Raw genomic sequence first — 21,165 nt, 5'->3', positions numbered from 1 at the left:
GTAATAAATAAATACTTAAAATTTTCCTCAGTTCTAATTTCCAATAGTAAATGTCAGTAGATATAACCCACATAAATAAAAGCACTTTGGTGTCCTCAGTAATTTTTAAGAATGCAAAGGAGTACCAAGACCAAAACCAAACTGCCACTATCTCTGTCTTCAATTACTGAAATTATCCTTAGAATAGCTAGAAGTAATACATCTAACTGCAAATATGGGGGTGGCTGGGTGGCTCAGTTGGTTAAGAGTCTACCTTCTGCTCACGTCAGATGTCCGCGTCCTGGGATGGAGCTCCGCATCATGGGGAAGTCTGCCTCTCCCTCTCCCTCTGCCCCTCCCACCCCCACTCATGCGCATGCTCTCTCTCTCTCAAATAAATACATAAATCTCTACAAATAATAATAAAAAATAAATGCAAATCTGATCAGGTCAACAGCTTACTGCTCTTCTTAGCATCAAGGCTAAGATGGCCCACAAATCCTGCCTGATCAAGCTTCCCAGTCTTTCCTAGCTCCATTCTCCTCCTTCTCTAAAATAATAGTCTTTTTTCAGTAGAGTCCTTAAATGTACCAAGCTCCACCTGTCCCCAGAGTCTTTGCATTGCCTCTTCCTTAGGCCTGAAACATTTCCCCCTCCTCCCTTTTGCCTAGTTAATTCCTACTCATCCTCAAGACCTTAACTCAAACATTTATCACCTGATCTTCCTTACCCTCACCCTTGGATTACATCAGGTTCCTCATTTATATATTCTTATGGCTCCCTGCACATTTCTCTCATAGGATTTTTCACTTTGGGAGTTCAGACTCTGGGGATTATGTAATTTAATAGAAATATAATAATTATACATATAACTATTAAATAAACTTTTGCCTAAGTGTCATATGCATTTTTCTAAGATCAATAGTTCCCTTCAAATTCTCAAAGGAGTCCAGACCTCTGTGTAGTGAAGAACTAACCTTACCCAAAGACAGGTCTGGCCTCTGCCTTGGCTACTGGGAGGTGGTATCTAGGCCTCTGGAACTTCTTACCTAAGAGGAGGGTCTTTCTTTGTCTGAGGATTTTGGCCACTGGACAAATGTGATTTATAGTGGAGGCTTTGAGCCATACTTTATCAGTTCCAATCCTGAGAGGAAATGGAGACTGAAAGCATTAGTGTGACCTACAGAAGGGGCTAGATACTAACAGTCAGCCATGCAGGCAGTTTGTAATTGGGCCCCCCAAAAACTCTAGACACCAAAGACTTGGGTAAACTTCCGTAGCTGGCAATACCCTGTGTGTATTGTCATATACTGTGGCCAGATCATGAATCCATGGGGAGATGATGACAGGAAGTTCTATATTTGGTCCCCTCGAGAATCTGCCCATATGTCTCTTTGTTTTTTTAGATAATTTTAACCTGCGTTCTCACCCTGTAATAAACTGTAAGTATAATAGCTTTCAGGAGTTCTGTGAATCCTTTCTACTGAATTATCAAACATGAATGTGGTCATGGGGGTTCCTACACTTGCAATTTGCATCTGAAACGAGGGCAGTTTTGCAGTGACTGTTCTCTTAGACTTTGCAGTTTGACTCAACTTATTACAACCCAAAAAGATGAAAAACCCAAAGGTTAGTCCATAAGTTCCTTGAGAGCAGAAACTTTATCAATATGACATGTAGCCAAAATTTAAATATTTGAAATAAATTGATACTGTCAAGATAGCAATATTCTTTAACAACAACAGCAATAATATTAATGACGACGAAGATGATAACAGCAGCCATTTTACTGCATGCCTTTATTGTAGTCCCCATGTACGGATGAGGAACATAAGGATGAGAGTGAAATGACTTGCTCAGGATCATACTAGTGACAAAGACAGTACGTAAGCCCTGATTTAACTAATGTTAGAGCCTACACACTTTCATATATTATATCTCCTAAGACAAGCAAAGGAAGTTTAATATTATGTCTTACAAAGGACAAATAGAAATATCTAGCATTATCACCACTAATGCAGTATCATTAAGGACCAGCAATTGTTAGCACAGTTCAGGAATGTAGAATACTTAACTTCCTCTGTTTTAACTAAGACTATAGTCATAAGCATTCTGATGCTTGCTTACAGCTTGCATTTGAAATTCTCTAAACAGAATATGAACTACATAGGTTAAAAACAAACAAAAAGCTAACTTGTGTATTACTATCAAATGCTTAACACAAACTGCAAATACCTGAGGTGGACAGATAACATTTCTGCCAAGAAAATCACCATATATAGTATCTTAATCTGTAGGCTATGGGCATCAAGCTCTTTCTTCTATTTTTCTCTACAAATGTTCCATTCTCTCTATAGACTTCTCTCACAACCTAGAATTGTCCTAATAGCCTCTAAGAAAGGCTAAAGGGAACAAGAATCTGTCAGTTCATGCAAGACCAGCTGGACTGTTTCAAGCTGAATATTGTACTCAAGGTCTTAAAAGGACCTTCCACCTGGACTAGACCTGTTAATTAAGAGATAAATAAATGCAGATCTTACCCCAAAATATATAGAGGAGTACAGTAACCAGGAGACACTCTAAATTAGAGCACTTTTTATTTTTAATAATCATAAGAAAAACACAAGAAGGTGTTCAGGCAACTGGTTGTAATTAATTGATTAATTATATTAATTGGCTTTATCTAGGCCCAGAGCAAACGTTACATAATAAATGCTATTTGTTGAAATTACTTTAAAATTCACTATCATACTTGTACTAGATATGAAAACCAACACTCAAGTTGTGCTATGTCAATTCTGCAAACCAATCACAGTAATAAAAATGTCTTAAGAGTGAATCAGTCTGGGTCTACATTAAAAATGAATCATTAAAAGAGTACTGAGTGATGTGAAATACAGGCAATATGAAGGAGAGAACGTGAACATAAGTAAAGCATAGGAAAGAAGGAGGACACACTAATGAATTAGACACGCACACTAATGCCCGCAAATAACCCACAGAGACAGAGAAAGTACCTGGAAAGCTGTGAGTGCGCCAGTCCCTGGGTTATACAGGCATCGCAGCGAAGGCATGCTGTCCGCCAGGCTGGAGCAGCCCAGCCACAGAGACCTGGGCATAGAGCACTGCAGAGAGAGGACAACTATGAGATGGGACAGTATGAGACAGGATGGCACAGATTACAGGAATTTTCAAGGCTTGGCTGAATGCAATATTCCAAGTTGCAGCTGGCCTTTATGATAGAAACATATTCAAGAAACATACTACTTACTATTTCTAACCCCAGAGAGAACCTTGAAAGGGGCACTAGTGGCCAAAAGTCAAGGGAAAAGAAAGGAGGCTATAGGTCAAAAAACCCAAATATTTAGTAAAAAATTTTGTCTCTGTTCTTTTATGTATGAGTCTAAAGGAAATCTACTTCTTAATCCAACTAATCAATTCTTTTCCTCCGTGCGCCTCAACTCATCTCCCATAAATTCACCACAGGGTGAAATACTTTACAGACTAAACAGAAAAAGAACACTTCACAGTAATTTCATTATTAGGAATGGTAAATCAGAAAACGAAATACAACAGGAAAGTTGTTTTTTTTAGAAGGTGGGGAGAAGGAAAAGAGGAAGTATTATACCCCCACAGCTTTGACAACAGCCAGCCAAACTCTGCACAGTTTGCATATGTTTTATGTATCTTGTTAGTCTGCTATTCATTAACCAAAATGCACAGTAACCATAGCAGCTGCCTCTTCCATCTTTCCAGATGGATTGGGGGGTGGGGTGGGGGGGGGACAACCCAAACAGAAGGGAAAACAACAACAAAGAAAGAGAGACAAGGACAGAAAAAGAGAAAGAGAAAAAGAGAACCCAAAAAAGTTGCTGGTATTAAAATCTTCTAAATAAAAAGGTATGTGTGAGTATAAATACACATATAATGTATTCAGTAGGAAAAAAGGGTAGAAATGATGATTTCTAGTAACACTAATTAAACAGTATTAGTGTTATTGCTCCTATAGTCTTATAAAACACTGTATCTTTTAGAAGAATTTTTACATTCTTCAAGTTTCTCTAAATGTATCCCAGGCTGAGGTTTGGTCCATCAAAAATCTAATAGTATTAAAAAAAACGAAATACCTGATCATAGCACATATAAAAACAGCAATACATATTTTAAAATATAGCAGTCAATACATATAATATTAAACTTTAAATTTTAAGTCTTAAAATATTAAATATCATCATGGGACTTTTTTTATTCTTAAAATATTCTAGTTACAGGAATTAATATTAGGAAACAAAATATGGTATTCATTGGTCACATCTCTAGAACTGAGATAAGAATAGTGCTACAGGGGCGCCTGGGTCTGCCTTCGGCTCAGGGCGTGACCCCGGGCGGCGTGATCCCGGCGTTCAGGGATCAAGTCCCTCATCGGGCTCCTCGGCTGGGAGCCTGCTTCTTCCTCTCCCACTCCCCTGCTGTGCTCCCTCTCTCGCTGGCTGTCTCTCTGTCACATAAATAAATAAAATCTTTAAAAAAAAAAAAAAAAGAATAGTGCTACAAAGGACTCCAAAAAAATTGATCTGGTCTAGATCCTGCTTTGAGGTCATTATTTCCTTGTTTACAGTTAAGGTGACTAATGCCCAAGGAAAAATCGACGTTTTTATTCATGGTCATGAATTTAGAATGTAGAGAAGTAGGAACTGGAATGCTGGGCTATTGCTTCTTACATGCAGAACTCTTCTTCCTGCCTCCCCATCCCTAGGTCATGTAGAGACATCAGACTTCAAAGAAGGGTATTTGCTAAAGACATCACTGAATAACACACCAATCTCAACAGCTACACTGCTTTGAACTACTACAACAGTCTCCTAACTTTATTCACTGTTTCCAATATTTCTTCACCTCAAGCTATAATCCATTTTATGAACAGCGGCTAAACAGAATAATTCACCTCACTATCATGTCACTCTCACCAATAATTCATAATGGCTCCCTTTATCTATTGAATGAAATCCAAGCACTCTATTGATTTGATCTTTCTCAACTGCCTACACTAGCTCACCTCCTCTGTCCTTCCAATGGGCCCTGGCACTCTAGCTAATAACTAACTTGACGTTTTGTTCAAATACCCATGTGAGTCCCATCCTGTGAACTTGTAATTTCCTTCTCCCTTTCACCCTGCCAATGTACATCTCTCATTTACTTCAACTCTCCTTAGAACTATTTATACTAATTTCAGTCTTATCCAGTAGTTCTCAGGAAGAGAGATTCAAATGTTGTCAGAAGGCAACAGGGAGAAGAGAATAAGGGAGAGCAGGACAAAAAAGTTTTTCCTTAAGAATCATGGTTCTCCTATTACTGCTCTACATTGGAAGCATCAAGTTCTTTGCTAAATAATTTTTATAAGTAAATGATGTTAAAAAATGTCTAATGCTTTTAGTCATTCATTTAACAAGTATTTATTTAGCATTTTCCTTGTACTGTTCTCCAGATGAGGGATAGAACAATGAACAAGAAACAAAAATCCATTCTAGTGACCTTCTCTCAAACTTAAATTCTTCTATATTTAAAATCGTTAATGTAAAAACAACAACAACAACTTGTTGTTAGTGAGTTTCTCTCATGGTTAATGAGAGACACTGCATATTATTAAGCAGTTGGTTAAAGTTCTGTGGATGCCAGGCAGAAGAAAGTCTCATTCTGAAGCTGGGACTGAATTTCAGAAAAGTAGGAGAGTGAGAAGAAGCGAAAATAAATTTAAAAAGCAATGAAAATACAGAAGAGGAAAAAGGGAATGGTAGAAAGAAACAGCAGCAGGCACTGGAAGACTGCTTCATTTCTCCCCTTCCCTTCAGAAGAAGTAGATGGCTCATGCACTTTTAGCTATACTGAAGCCACCTGCACGATCTCTTCCTTTTAATTAAATATGCATATTTGTTTGTATTTGTGAACACTCCCTGGTAAGTTTTTAAGGCATTCCTCTTTGTAATGTTTCATCTCCTTCATTCTGTATTAGATCCTGTGTTACTATTGCAGCATGTCCTTATTAATTACTATGACTTTCTTTACTATTAGTCACTTTAATGCTCTTCCTTACTCATTCATTCCTATCTTCCACCAAAACTCCTAAGAACTTGAAAGGACTCACCCCATCCGCTTAAACTAAAATTTCAAAATAAAATTATAATCAATAATGAGCCACAAACACCCAGGAAAGCCCCTAGATATACTGGTATGATTTCTAAAATAGCATTAACTTGCAAACACCACTCAGAGGATGCATTTTCGATTATTACAAGACAATTGGTGTGGGTATGAAAACTGCACTTGCATATAGTCAGATCTGCACATTATCATAAGATTTTATATATTATAGCTCAATTTAAAAACCAATTTTCAAATTGGTTTGTACTGTAACAATTAATCTTACCCATACCGGTAAATGCCACTTAAAAACATTGAGGAAAAAAATATAATCGCAAAATTAATGGAATAGGCTATAACTTCTACTCTACCTCTTTCCCTTCTACACATTTAGAAGCATTTTCTAAAGGAAGGGGAAACTCAAAAGAAATTTGTGCAAGAAGTAACAGGGTGGAAAGGAGTGTCATTTTGGTTGCTATTCTTATATATTCTATATATTTCAGGGACATCCTGATTCGTCAATTTCTGACAAAGATCTAAGACTTTTTCTGTCCTCCCATGTTTAATATATAATCCCCTTTAAAAACGTACCTTTAAAAACCTGAAAAGCACAAACAGCTTTCTACTTAAAGTTTAGGCTGCAAAATATTTAAATTTCTAAGATTTTCTTTCTACACATAAAAAATTTTTAATTTTTAGTTCTAAAGTAAACTGCAATCTAGCAACTATAGTCTCACGTTTAAATACTTAACTTCTATTAACTGTTAAAGGACTTGTGAATAACCTAGTCCTTAAATATTTCTCCTATGTAATCTCAAAAGCTACAACAAAGTTTGGATCACACATGTGCCTTCATCCTATCTATACAGCACATATCTGTCTTGTCAGCTCATTTCCCACTTGACCTCACTCCAACTAACTCTACTTTGAAAAATCAAAGAAAGCCGAAGACTATAATAATTTATTACAACTGAAGTTTGTTATCCAATTGAATAAGTTTACTAGCTTTTGAGAAGCAGACACAGCATTTTAAAAAACTGCTTGAACATGTTTTCTACTACGTGGAAGAATCAGAAAGAGATTGAAATGTTACAACAAAGGGCCTCCAGTGCTTCAAGAAAAATATACTATCTCATGCCCTTTAGGTTCAACAGCACAAATTCATTTTCACAGAGAACTGTGAAAACCTTGACTCCTCCCCCTACTTGGCCGCCGTGAGAAAAGTCACAGTTCCTCTTCACTGATAGAGGGCCCTGCAGGCAAAGGGCTGGCCTCAGCATTTACTACATGAAAGCTGAATGACAAAATCTCCTAACTCAGGTCCCTGTTGGTCAACTTCTAGGAGTAATAGAAGCTATAATAATCAACAATAAAAAGATTGCTGCATTGAGAGTTTGTGTATCCTTAAGCGATGGAATAGAAGAATTCCCTTTTCACTACTATATCAACTAAAAAGTCAGTCCAAGAGAACTACAGTATTCCACAGGCCATGTAATATATTCAGGCTCTACCTATACAAATTCAAAGATTGCCTCTTAAGAATCCCAATTTAGTTCAATCACTTCAAAAATGAAACTCCCACCTGTCACACAGGACAGTCATGATTGCCTAGCCTTACTGCACAAGGTTGTGGTAAAATTAAGAGTGCAAAAGAAAAAAACAAGTAAGTGATGTCGTTACTAAGGCTTCTGTGAATGTCACTTATATTTCAAAATGTTCTGGGAAGCCATTATGAACTGCAGACCATAGAATCAATAAATTTATCCATCAATCAAATACTTATTGTTCTTTACCAGAATGGATACACATGGAGCACAAGGAGAGGAGAACCAAAATTTATCAGGCATAAACTGTGCTAGATCCTTTAAATACATTATTTCATTTAATGATTACATCCCCTGTTAAAGAGTTATTAATATTTTCACTTTAACAGTAGAGTAAACTCAAGTTCAGAAGAGGTACAGTGGCTACATGGCAGTAACAGAAGTAAGACCCCATGGGGCATGGCAGTTAAGCGTCTGCCTTCAGCCCAGGGCGTGATCCCGGCGTTATGGGATCGAGCCCCATGTCAGGCTCCTCTGCTATGAGCCTGCTTCTTCCTCTCCCACTCCCCCTGCTTGTGTTCCCTCTCTCTCTAGCTGTCTCTATCTCTGTCAAATAAATAAATAAAATCTTTAAAAAAAAAAAAAAAGAAGTAAGACCCCAATGTGTTTGTCTCCCGTAAACCCAAAGACTCACCACTACAAAGACCTGTTCTCAAGTACTCTTTCTTAGGGAGATAAATTAACCAACACAAACAGTAACTGTAAGGAAAATACAACATACTAAATTGTATTTGACAATAGCTGCTATATAAGTTTAAAATTTAGAAAAGTTCAGATACAGGTTTTAATTTTATTGTAGCACTTCCTACTGTTTGTAAATTAATTACATACTTGTCTCCCTACCAGACTCTATTCCTCAGAGATATGAGTCATATCTTATCTTTTTTTATCTCCAGTATCTGGTCATAGTAGATACTCAATAAATGTGAGCTTAATGGTGAGAGATCACTGAGAGCTACATAACAAAAAAGAGGAAGCAATTTTTACTTACGGAATAGGTAAGAATACTGATAAAATAATAATGGTTACTTTATGAAGACTAATCTTACCAGACTGGAAAGTCTTACTAGAATGGTATTGGATAAAGCTCTTCCTACAATTATCTTACTCACCTGAAAAATGATCTAGCAAGGTAAGTAAGATCCAAAGAAGTTAAATAAATTTTAAAAAGTTGACAGGCACCTAGCGAGCAGTAAAGATGAGATTCAAAACTAGATATTCTGGATACCTAGGACACTGCCCCATAAAAATGGCACTTAAAAAGTACTTAATAGGACTTAACAACTAACTATAAGGAAAGAAGGAGGACGAGTCAGAAATAACTATGAGTTTTCAAACTTGAATGACTAGAAGGATGGTGGTAGCACTGACAGACATACTGGGAGGAAAGTGAACTAGATAAGATCAGAAATCATTAATATGACATAATACACCTCTGGTATGTGAGTAAAAATTTGGCACGAAAGCTTGGATATAAACCTGTAAGGATTATATAGATATGGGAATCATTGATTTCTGTATAAGTTGTAATGTGCTAGGTTAAAAGCATTTGCTGTAAAAATACTAGTGAGGTTTTTCTTTTTTAAATAAAATTTGATTCTTCCCTTGTCTTCTTTCCTACTTAAAAATTCAATTTGAGGGGGCGCCTGGGTGGCGCAGTCATTAAGCGTCTGCCTTCAGCTCAGGCCGTGATCCCGGCGTTGCGAGATCGAGTCCCACATCGGGCTCCTCCGCTGGGAGCCTGCTTCTTCCTCTCCCACTCCCCTGCTGTGTTCCCTCTCCCGCTAGCTGTCTCTCTGTCACATAAATAAATAAAATCTTTAAAAAAAAAAAAAATTCAATTCAATAGCCATTAAGTGAGTACAGGTAACTAGGCATCAAGCTGAGTGGTAGAAGTGGTTGTAGTGGCCCAATAGAGGCTTTTGAGTCCAAGAGGTATGAGAAAGGCGTCCCTGAGCGGAAAGAGGCCTGCAATAGAGTTTCAGAGCCCAAGCTGCGTGAGGTAAAAAAAATCTGCACAAGAGGGTGGCCTGGGGTACTACAGCCCTAGTGGAATGAGGAAGGCTTCCACATGGGGGACCAGAATGGCAGTGAGCAGTATGATGAGGAATGTGATGGGGCAGGGCAGTACAGGGGGCAAAGGAGCTAGGGTTCCCAAACTGAGCAGAAGACATTCGTTGAGAGTGAAGGGATGGATACTGGCCTAGCACTGAGTTTCAGACCCAGTGGGATCAGCAGGGTGGAGGGGCAATGGCCCAACACAGTGTTTCAGACCCAGTGGAGAGGAGCCCAATGCAAATAGTAGGATACCAAAGGAAAGCATCTGCACTGAGTATGGTGTAGGGAATGAAGAGCCCTCCACCAGCAACGGGAGATGAGTTATAGAGGAGGATGAATCAAATAAGGGGACAGATCAAATACTGAGGATAATAAGAGTAAGATTTCTCCTAATCAAAAAAGAGTTACAAATACAAAAAGGAAGAAAAATTGAATGAATGCTATGCTACTGAACTAGAATTGAAGATATTATTGTGACCTCAAAGCTTACAATACATACAGAAATTTCTAGGTAAATGATATATGTGTATGTGTACCCACATACGGGTTTCCCTTGCCACCCGAAAGTAGAGTGTTCCTGGGGTGCCTGGGTGGCTCAGTCGGTTAAGCATCCAACTCTTGGTTTCAGTTCAGGTCGTGATCTCATGGGTCGTGGGAAGCCCCATGTCAAGCTCCCCACTCAGCAGGGAGTCTGCCTGAGATTCCCTCCTGCTGCCACTCCCCCCACTAGTACGCACATGTGCACAAGCTCTCTCTGAAACAGATAAATAAATCTTTAAAAAAAGAGAGAGTAAAGTACAGTGTTCCTATAAAACCTTTCAAAGTTCAAAATGGCATAAAGCAAGGAAGGAATTGCCATTGATTTATACGGAAACATTTTTTAGTGTTGGCAGACCGAAAAAATAAGCTCTCTTAAGATTTTCTGATACCTTAGGACCCATCTTGCTAACAGACACACAAAATAAATGGGAGATAAAACACAGATGTTCACAGACACAGTTCAAGCTATGGAGACCGGACGCTGAGGTGCTGAGTGTGGTTCTCAGAGGAGCTTGGCGGTGCCACTCTTACTGCTCAGGATGCATGCTGCCTCTACAACAGATGACTACAAAACAAACCCTGAATGCTATCTTCACTTTTCTTCTTTTTTTCATAAAAGTGAAAATCCCCTTCAGATTTCCTTTGGAGAGTGAAAACAGGTACTAGTGCAGGTCTTTTGTCAAAGCCAAGTGGTATAAAGCAGGGGATACCTGTACACAAAAACACACCCCCGGCTCTATCAACGGAGAAGGCCCACTAAAAGTAACAAGCTGACAGCAATGAATACATTTAATGATCCTAAATCTCTGTCTCTAAGCTGCTTAGAACAATGGCTGATTCCAGCACTTGGGCAGGGAAAAGTTTAAGATGAGTATAGAACATGTTCTTGTGGTACTCAAAGGATGATGGAGCCATGGCAAGATGACACAGGGACCAGCATGAAAGGCTCTCACAGGCTAAATTTGGGACAAATTGAACATCAAAAGAAATAATGACAATAATGGATTACAAGTGTGGTAGGCAAACTCTAACATGTCCCCCAATGATTCCCACCTCATAGCATTCATAATCCTTGTATAATCCCATCCCATTGAGTGTGGGACAGCCTAATACCTTCTAAGTTACATAAAACCATAACTTCCATCTTGCTAACAGACACTATTGCCTTCTTGGTGTGGATATTTTAATGAAGCAAGTAGTCCGTGTCGCAAGGAACTGAGGGTGGCCTCCAGCCAACAGCCAGCTAGGAATTGAGGCTCTCAGTCCAGTGACCCTTGAAGAAAGAAACTCTGCCAAAAAAACATGTAAGCTTGGAAGTGGATTTTTCCTTGATCAAGTCTTCAAATGAGACCTCAGCCCCGGCCAACACCTTGATTACAGCCTTATGAGAGATGTTGCAGGAGAGGACCCAGGTCAGCCATGCCCAGACTCCTGACCCAAAGAAACTGCAAGATAATAAATGTGAGTTGAATGTTATTATGAGCCACTCAATTTGTGATACTTGGTATGCAGCAAAAGATAACAAATACAATAAGCCACTAAGTAAAATAGAACCCATGATTCTATTAGTAATAGAGAAAATAAACTGAAAGTTTGATGAGGAACATGATATTTCAATAGTCTCAATGTATCTCCCCACATAAATACTTATTACAAATGAGAAAACCGTAACTTTACAGTGGAAAAACCTGGCTGACATTGTAAGCAAGTGGTCAGCATTAATATCACCAATAATGAAATAAACTAAAATTGTATGTCATCTGAAAGAATACAGTAAGAACAACACAGCATCACCTCTATGATATTCTGCCAAAGATAGATAACCTGTATCTAATCATAAGAAAATGTCAGACAAACCCAAATTGAAAAGCAATCTACAAAATAACTGGCCTATAATCCTCAAAAATATCAATGTCATCAAAGTCAAAGAAAGACTGAAAAACTATCCCAGACAAGACTGAAGGGATATGACAACTAAACGCAACATATGATTCTGAACTAATCCTTTTGCTATAAAGGACATTTATTGGGATTGCTAGAAAAACCTGAGTAGGGTCTGTAGATTAGTTGGTGGTCACGTAACAACATTAATTTCCTTATTTTGATGGCTATTAACAGGTTATGTAGGAGAATGCCCTTGTTTGTAGAAAATACAAATCAAAGAATTCAGGAGTGATGAAAAATCATGTCTGTACCTTACTCTCTAACGATTTATGGAAAAATGTTACTTGCATTTTACTTGCAACATTTCTGTAAGCTTGAGAATATTTTTAAAATAATATAAAAATTTAGGGCGCCTGGGTGGCACAGCGGTTAAGTGTCTGCCTTTGGCTCAGGGCGTGATCCCGGCGTTATGGGATCGAGCCCCACGTCAGGCTCCTCCTCTATGAGCCTGCTTCTTCCTCTCCCACTCCCCCTGCTTGTGTTCCCTCTCTCACTGGCTGTCTCTCTGTCGAATAAATAAATAAAATCTTTTAAAAAAAAATAAAATAATATGAAATTTTAATTAATGAAAATAATACTGGGATTTTGCATCAGCTCTGGTATATTAATTTTATCAGACTAAATTTTATGCAGAAAAAAACAACCATAAAAGCTGAATAAAATACATAAAGCTATTTGAAGGCATCGGAGAACAACTAATGCAGCCAAGACTTTAGGAGCCAAAATTTTAGGCAGAAGGGAAATGTACTGTAGTGAACCTGACATTCTATATACAATTTCCCCCTGAATATTGGCTGACATTTGGTCCTATGTTTTGCTTGCAAAGAGTCAGATTTGAAAAACCAAATTTTAAGCATACTTCAGCAATCTCATGGTGCTAAGGTGCCAAAAACTGGCATAAAGAGCCCATCAAGGACAAGATGCCCTGGTTAAAAAAAAAAAAAAAAAAGTTAGGCTTTCATTTGACACCATGGAAAGGCACCAGAAATAAAGCAGCCTCAATGAAATCAAAGGGATATGTCCATGGAAAGAATATTAAACCCTATGAATGAAGCTATCATCTAGAGTCTCCACCATTTTTATTTTTTTAAATATTTAGCATTCAATACAAACTACCAAGAATTCAAAGAAAAGGGATCAGATGTTGTCCCCCCAAAAAACCCAGAAATAAAACAATAAAAGCAGACCCAAATAGCCAAAAGGTCGAAATAACCCAGGTGTCTACCAATGGACGAATGAATAAATACAATGTGGCATACACATATAATGCCATACTTTTCAATCTTAAAAAGGAAATTCTGACATGTTCTACAATATGGATGAACCTTAAGAACATTAAGTTAAGTGAAATAAGCCAGTCAGAAAAAAGAAAATACTTTATGTTTCCACTCATATGAGATATCAAGAGTAATCAAATTTGGAAAGAATGCTGGTTGCCAGTGGCTGGAAGGGGGAGAGGATTGGGGGGTTGTTGTTTAATGTGTCTTGAGTTTCACAAGATGAAAAAGTTCGGGAGACTAGTCACACAACCACGTGAATGTAAAACTACTGAACTGTACACATAAAAATGATTAAGATGATAAATTTTATGTTATGTACATTTTAACACAATTTTTGTAAAACCCTCAAAAGTGATAAGTATTGGAATTCCTAAATACAGGCTTTAAAATAACCACGTTTAGGATACTCAAGATGAGGGGCGCCTGGGTGGCTTATTTGGTTAAGCATCCGACTGATTTCAGCTCAGGTATTGATCTCAGGAGATCAAGCCCTGTGCCAAGCTCTGTGCTGGGTGTGGAGCCTGCTTAGGACTCTCTCTCTCCCTCTCCCTCCACCCCTCCCCGCAACTCATGCACTCTCTCTCAGAAAAGATATTCAAGATGAAAAAATGAAGCGTTCCATCAGAAAACTGAAATCTATAACAGAAAATATATAACATAGAAAGCAATTTTAAAAATACAAGAGTTGAATTTAAGAATTCCTTAGATTGGATTAAGAGCAGATTAGAAACAAAGCAAGTGAGAATTAGTGAACAAAAGATAAGTCAGCAGAAAATCACTGGATTGAAACAGAGATAAGGATAGAAAAATACTGAGAAGACTGTAAGACATATAAGTTACACACTGAGAAGTAAACATATGTATATTTGGACTCCCAGACAAAAAAAAAAATAGAGGAAATAGGGCAAAAGCAACCCTTAAGGAGATACTAACAATTTTCAAAACCTGATGAAAAGGCCACAGAGTTAAGAATCTCTACAAACATGTGGGGTGCCTGGGTGGCGCAGTCCTTAAGCGTCTGCCTTCGGCTCAGGGCGTGATCCCAGAGTTAAGGGATCGAGCCCCACATCAGGCTCCTCTTCTGGGAGCCTGCTTCTTCCTCTCCCACTCCCCCTGCTTGTGTTCCCTCTCTTGCTGGCTGTCTCTGTCAAATAAATAAATAAAATCTTTACCAAAAAAAAAAAAAAAAAAAAAAAAATTTTAAAAAAAAAAAAAAAAAAAAAAAAAAAAAAAAGAATCTCTACAAACATGGAAAGCAAACACCATTTCTATGCCTTGGCACACTGTCACTCTAGGTTTGATTAGCTTTTTCCTTTCCACTTTCAATGACGTGAAATATCCCTAAGAGTTTCTTTAATGTAAAGGTTTTTTTTGTATTTAATGTGAAGTTTTCCTCTGGGACATTTTCATCTTTTTTGTCACACCACTCTCCTCATTTAGGTTAATAAGTTCACCTTCACTAAGTTCCTCTGGCTGCATATTCAGAGTCTATCAGATGGTGTCAGTATCAACATTTTGATGGTCAGCTATTTATTCTACAATTCCATTTACCTTCAACTCAAATTTCAATTAAAATTATTATGACTTTTTGTTACTTTGTTTCATCTTCATGGCCAACTGCCTCTTTGAGTATCCATTTTTGTAAAATATCTAGTGGATTTAACACCGGGAGAGCAGACAACACAACTACATTTCACATTGTGCATAAATTTAATAACAGATCTGCAGTGACTAATTACCAACAGACTTTGGAAGAAGTGGCTGATCAAGATGTGCATCTGTTTTACCCATAGTTACCTGTGCACTGGAGAGCTAGCAATAAAGTTTGCACTTTACAAAAATTACAGTTAATATACTGAAAACTGAAATTTAAGCCATGTTTTGGGGGACTGGTGTTATTTAACTGCAGTAATTGAAATTTGTGCATATCAGAACAATGTAAAGTAAGGACTTCCAGTACATTAAATTTAAATAAAATACAACTCATAGTAAAAGTACATTAGACTTCAGCTTCCACCATAAGGGAGTAGCTAATATCAAAACTGGCCTCCCATCATGGACAAGAAAACTGGACAAAATATGTGAAGACACTGGACAACGAGCAGTGCCAGACTGTAATCCCTAAAAGACAGGAAATAAATGAGGTGACCTTCATAAGCGTCCTAAGTGTTACACCCCAAGGTATTTTCCAGTCTATGGCACAAGAAAGGGGGAATCCAAGCAGAGCAAAATAGGACTACTTATTGAGGAAATACAAAACAGAATGTGGGGAGGCCAAAGAGACAAGAATTGGTGAGGCAGAGTACTGAAGAGTGGATTATACACAAAAAAGCTTCAGATATCTAAATATTAAGTGTCTGCCTTCGGCTCAGATCATGATCTCAGGGTCCTGGAATCAAACTCCACATTTGGCTCCCTGCTCAGTAGGGAGTCTACTTCTCCCTCTCCTTCAGCCCCCTATCCCCCATTTATGTGTGTGCATGTGCACTCGCTCTCTCTCAAATATTTAAATAAAATCTTTAAAAATTTTTTAAATATAGGAAAAGTGCCAGAAATATTAAATATGTGAGTAAATATTTTACTTTGTGAGTAAATATTTTTAAAATCCTTCTCGTTTTAAAATTTATTTTAAAAATAAACAATTTAAATAACAACAACAATGAATTATGATATTCATAATATATTTTTTTTTAAAGATTTTATTTATTTATTTGACAGAGATAGAGACAGCCAGCGAGAGAGGGAACACAAGCAGGAGGAATGGGAGAGGAAGAAGCAGGCTCATAGCAGAGGAGCCTGATGTGGGGCTCGATCCCATAACGCCGGGATCACGCCCTGAGCTGAAGGAAGACGCCCAACCGCTGTGCCACCCAGGTGCCCCTCATAATATATTTGGAAACAAAACATGAAATAACTAAGAATAGGAGGAGAAAATGGAAATATATGAGAAGTAAAACATTATCTCAAGGGAGTGTGTAATAAGTTAAAGATACATATTGTTTTGTAAATCATGTATCTGATAAGGGTCTAGTATCAAAAATATATAAAGAATTTTTACAACTCAACAACAAAAGACAACCCAATTCAGGGTGCCTGGGTGACTCAGTCATTTAAGCGACTGACTCTTGATTTCGGCTCAGGTCATCAACTCAGGGTCTTAAGATTGAGCCCCATGTCAGGCTCTGTGCTCAGCATGGAGTCTGCTGGAAATTCTCTCTCTCTCTCCCTCTCCCTCTGCCCTCCCCCCACCATGCTCTCCCTTTCTCTCTAATAAAATAAATCTTTTAAAAAAGACAACCCAATTCAAAAATGGACAAAGGACTTGAATAGGTATTTCTCCAAAGATACATAAATGAACAAGCACATAAAAGAGGTGCTCAACATCATTAGTCATTACAGAAATGAAAACCAAAACCACATGAGGTGCCCTTCATACCCACTAAGATGGCAATAAAAAAACAAAAACAAAAACACACACAAAAAAAACAAAAAAAAACAAAACACCAGAGCCATCCAGATACTTCAGAAGAGACACATGCCTGGAGATGCAGTTGGACTGAAAGGTGTTTTATCATCAAAGTCCTATCCAGTCTCAAAAGCTTTTGAAGCCACAATAATGAAAAAACAAAACAAAACCCCCCAAAAACAAAACCACACACACATAGAAAATAACAAGTTGTGGTGAGGATGTAGAGAAGCTGGAACCATCATTGCTAGGGGGGGTATAAAAAAAGTCAGCCACTATAGAAAACAGCTTGGCAATTCCTCAAAAAGGTCAACAAAGAATTACCATGTGACCACTTCTAGCAACTCCACTACTGAGTATATTCTCAAAAGAACTGAAAACAGGTAGCCAAATAAATATATGTACACGTGTTCTTACCAACCTTATTCACAAGAACCAAACGGTAGAAACAGCCTAAATGTTTACCAACAAATGAAGAGATAAACAAATTGTGGTACAGGAGCCCCTGGGTGGCTCAGTCGATTGAGAGTCCAACTCTTGGTTTCAGCTCAGGTCATGATCTTGCAGTCCTGGGACTGAGCCCCATGTTGGGCTCTGTGCTCAGTGAGGAGTCTGCTTCAGATTCTCGTTCCCTCCCCCTCTCCTCTTCCCTCTGCTTGCTCACACTCTCTAATATAAATAAATAAAATCTTTAAAACAAAAACAAAACCACACTGTGGTATATTCATACCATGGAATATTATTCAGCCCTAGAAAGGAAAGAAGTACTGATACATGCCACAACATGGCTAACCCTCAAAAATATTCTGCTACGTGAAAAAAGCCAGACATAAAGGATCCCACTGTATGATCTGTATACATGAAATACCCTAAATAGGTGAATATAGATTGGTAATTGCCAGGGCCTGAAAGGAGGGAATGGAGAAAATTGCTTGATGGCTAAGAAATTTTACCTGGAGTGACAGAAATGTTCTGGAACTAGACAGAGGTAGTGATTACACAACACTTCAAGTGTACTAAATGACACTATAAACTGTTCACTTTGAAGTGGTTAATTTTATGTCATGTGAATTTCACCTCAATAAATAAGCTGATCCTTGAACGCAGGTTTGAATTGTGTGGGTCAACTTATATGCAGACTTTTTTGATAAATATAATATAGTACTATAAATATATTTTCTCTTTTGATTTTAATAAAATTTTCTTTTCTCTAGCTTACTTTATTGAAAGAATACAATATATAATACATCTAACATGCAAAATATGTGTTAATCGAATGTTTATGTCATTGGTAAACCTTCCAGTCAATAGTAGGTTATTAGTAGTTAAGTTCTAGGGGAGTCAAAAGTTATACATGTATTTTCAACTGTGCAGGGAGGGGTGTCAGCTCCCATAGTCTTGTTGTTAAAGGGCAAATTGTATTTTTAAATGCATATTATAGTCTCTAGAGTGACCACTAGAACAAAACAAAACAAAGGTACTTATTTAATAAGCCAATAGAGGAGATAAAATGAATACTAAAACAAAAACAAAAAACTAATCCAAAAAAGGGCAGGAAAATTTAAATCAAAAGGTAAAAAGAGGGATGCCTGGGTGCCTCAGTCGTTAAGCATCTGCCTCTGGCTCAGGGCGTAATCCCAAAGTCCTGGGATTGAGCCCCGCATCGGGCTCCCTGCTCCTCTGGGAGCCTGCTTCTTCCTCTCCCACACCCCCTGCTTGTGTTCCCTCTCTCGTTGGCTGTCTCTCTCTCTCTCTCTCTCTGTGTCAAATAAATAAATAAATAAATAAATAAATAAATAAATAAATCTTTTTTAAAAAAGGTAAAAAGAACAGTTGGGACAAATAGAAACAAATACAAAAATGGTCTTAGTCATACTAATAACTACATTAGTTATAATTGGTTTAAATCACCATTTTTCAAATAGTGACTACTAGTCACATGTGGCCACTGAGCATCTGAATGGTGGCTAGTCCAAACTGAGATGTGCTTTACTGTAAAATCACGCAAGATTTTGAAGACTCAATATTAAAAAAAGAAAAAAATATCTTAATAACCTTGTATTGATTACATGTTAACATAAAATATACTGGGTTAAATAAAAAGCACTATGAAAATTTCAATGGTTTCTTTTTACTTTTTTGATGTGGCTATATGAAATTTGTAAGTTATATACCTGGTTAGGATCTGTGGCTAACATATTTCTACTGGACAGTGCAAGTCCAAACACTGACAGACTAAATTAAAGGGACACAACTATAAATTAATATATAGATAAAAGTAAAGGCTTGAAATGGATATCACAAAAGGTTATCATAAGGAAGCTGAAATGGCTTTACTAACATCAAAGTACACTTCTGAACAAAGAATATTAACAGGAATAAAGAGAACCATTTCATAATGATAAAGAGACCAATTAATCAAGAGTCTTAAAAGTATCTGTACTATTAACAAAATTTCAAAACATAACAAGCAAAATACACAGAACTAAAGGGACAATACACAAATCCACAAACATAGTTTGAGGTTTTAACACCCCTCCCTCAGCTACTGGATAGAATAAGCAAAAAAGAATTGAAGAGCACAATTAATGAACTTGGACCTAAAGACTTTTCCAGAACACTGTATCCAACAACTGTAGTTGTTTCTAAGCACACTTGTTATAAAATAGAACTTAAGGTGGACCATGAAGCAAGTATCAACAAATTTCAAAGGACTGAACTTGCACAGAGTATATTATTTACTAGCTATAAAACAGTATCAAAAAGATAACTGAAAGGGATTCTGGTTCCAGTTAAAATGGAATAAGCATACTCCCTTCTCTATCTCAGACCATTGAATGGACAGAATGCATACATGGTAATAGGTGCTTGAGGACTCTAAAAAGTAAACAGCAGTAGGCAGATTGGGGAAGAAGACTTCAACACAACACCAAACCAACAATGAATTTACTTGTTTTTTTTTTTTTAATTCCTCTAATAACCACCAGCCTAGACTACATGGTGAAACCCAAAAAGTAGACATCGGTGTAGGCAAAGATAGATCCAGGAGAACACCTCTAGTTTTGGCCCAAGGAGTGTAAAGGGGTATCTAATACTCAGAAAAAAGGGTGGAAAATTTCCATCTTTCTTTAAAGTTCTTTCTACTACCTCCAAGCAATCACATGATGAAAGCCACTGTAGAAGAAGGAGCTCACGGGAGCCTAAAACTCTGAAGTAAGGAAACTCTCTTTGATCAGAGGAGCTGTAATCCTAAAAGGCTGAGGTGAAACCTGACTGCTTCTTTTACCTCTTCATCCTCCTATCACCTAGCCCCAGATACAGTGACATATTCAGGTTGCAAAGCAGGTTAAATAAGGCTCCAGCTCTCTGGCTGGACTCCCTGAAACAGGGAGTCGTAGGGAACTAGACAGTACTGGGGAGATCATGGAGAGGAAGCAGCTCAGGAAAGCAAGCCCATAAAGTGGTTCATGAACTCCTGTGTCACCCACAAGTTTAACATATGTGGGTATGACCCAAAGCAGCAAGCTACAGACTTTGAGAACTGAACTACATGATAGACTATCATCCAGATCGCAGACTGGCCACTGACTAAGATACACGTAGAAGAGATTTCAATAGCGCTGCAAAGGCTTTAAAAATGAAATACACTTTGAAATCACACCCCCACAGAAGGCTGTTTAAACTTGTAGGGTGAATTCAACTGGGTTGTCTGATAAAACAAAAACATCTACATTTTCGATAGGATTTAACAAAATTCAGAGTCTTATAATATTAAAAAATGTCCAGGCTGTAACTCCAAAATTACTTGGTACAAAAAAAGAAGAAGAAGAAGAAGGCAAGAGGGAAAATCTCAGTTTACATCAACAGATGCCAATTCAGGGGCGCCTGGGTGGCACAGCGGTTAAGCGTCTGCCTTCGGCTCAGGGCGTGATCCCGGCGTTATGGGATCGAGCCCCACATCAGGCTCCTCTGCTATGAGCCTGCTTCTTCCTCTCCCACTCCCCCTGCTTGTGTTCCTTCTCTCACTGGCTGTCTCTATCTCTGTCGAATAAATAAATAAAATCTTAAAAAAAAAAAAACAGATGCCAATTCAAAACTGACACAAATGTTGGAATTACCTTTAGAGACAAAGACCTCAGCTAGTATAAAAATGTTC

At 37.8% G+C, this 21,165-nt stretch overlaps 1 protein-coding gene across 5 annotated transcripts in view; it reads right to left on the bottom strand.

Annotated features, from left to right (window-relative positions):
- BTRC (beta-transducin repeat containing E3 ubiquitin protein ligase) overlaps window positions 1-21,165 on the bottom strand; it is a 166,067-nt gene that overhangs the window by 106,618 nt on the left and 38,284 nt on the right. For 3 of the 5 annotated variants that reach the window (XM_019809176.2, XM_002913868.4, XM_011235981.3), the window contains exon 2: window positions 2,997-3,104. The exons of the other annotated variants lie outside the window; for them this stretch is intronic. In XM_019809176.2, the coding sequence (XP_019664735.1) occupies window positions 2,997-3,104 (108 nt within the window). The remainder of the gene's footprint in view (window positions 1-2,996; window positions 3,105-21,165) is intronic. 5 annotated transcript variants of the gene reach the window in all.

This window comes from Ailuropoda melanoleuca, chromosome 6, assembly GCF_002007445.2.
Source record: "Ailuropoda melanoleuca isolate Jingjing chromosome 6, ASM200744v2, whole genome shotgun sequence".
NCBI classification, from domain to species: Eukaryota; Metazoa; Chordata; class Mammalia; order Carnivora; family Ursidae; genus Ailuropoda; species Ailuropoda melanoleuca.
The sequence above is the reverse complement of the archived record's forward strand: the minus strand, read 5'-3'. Positions and strand labels throughout refer to the sequence as shown.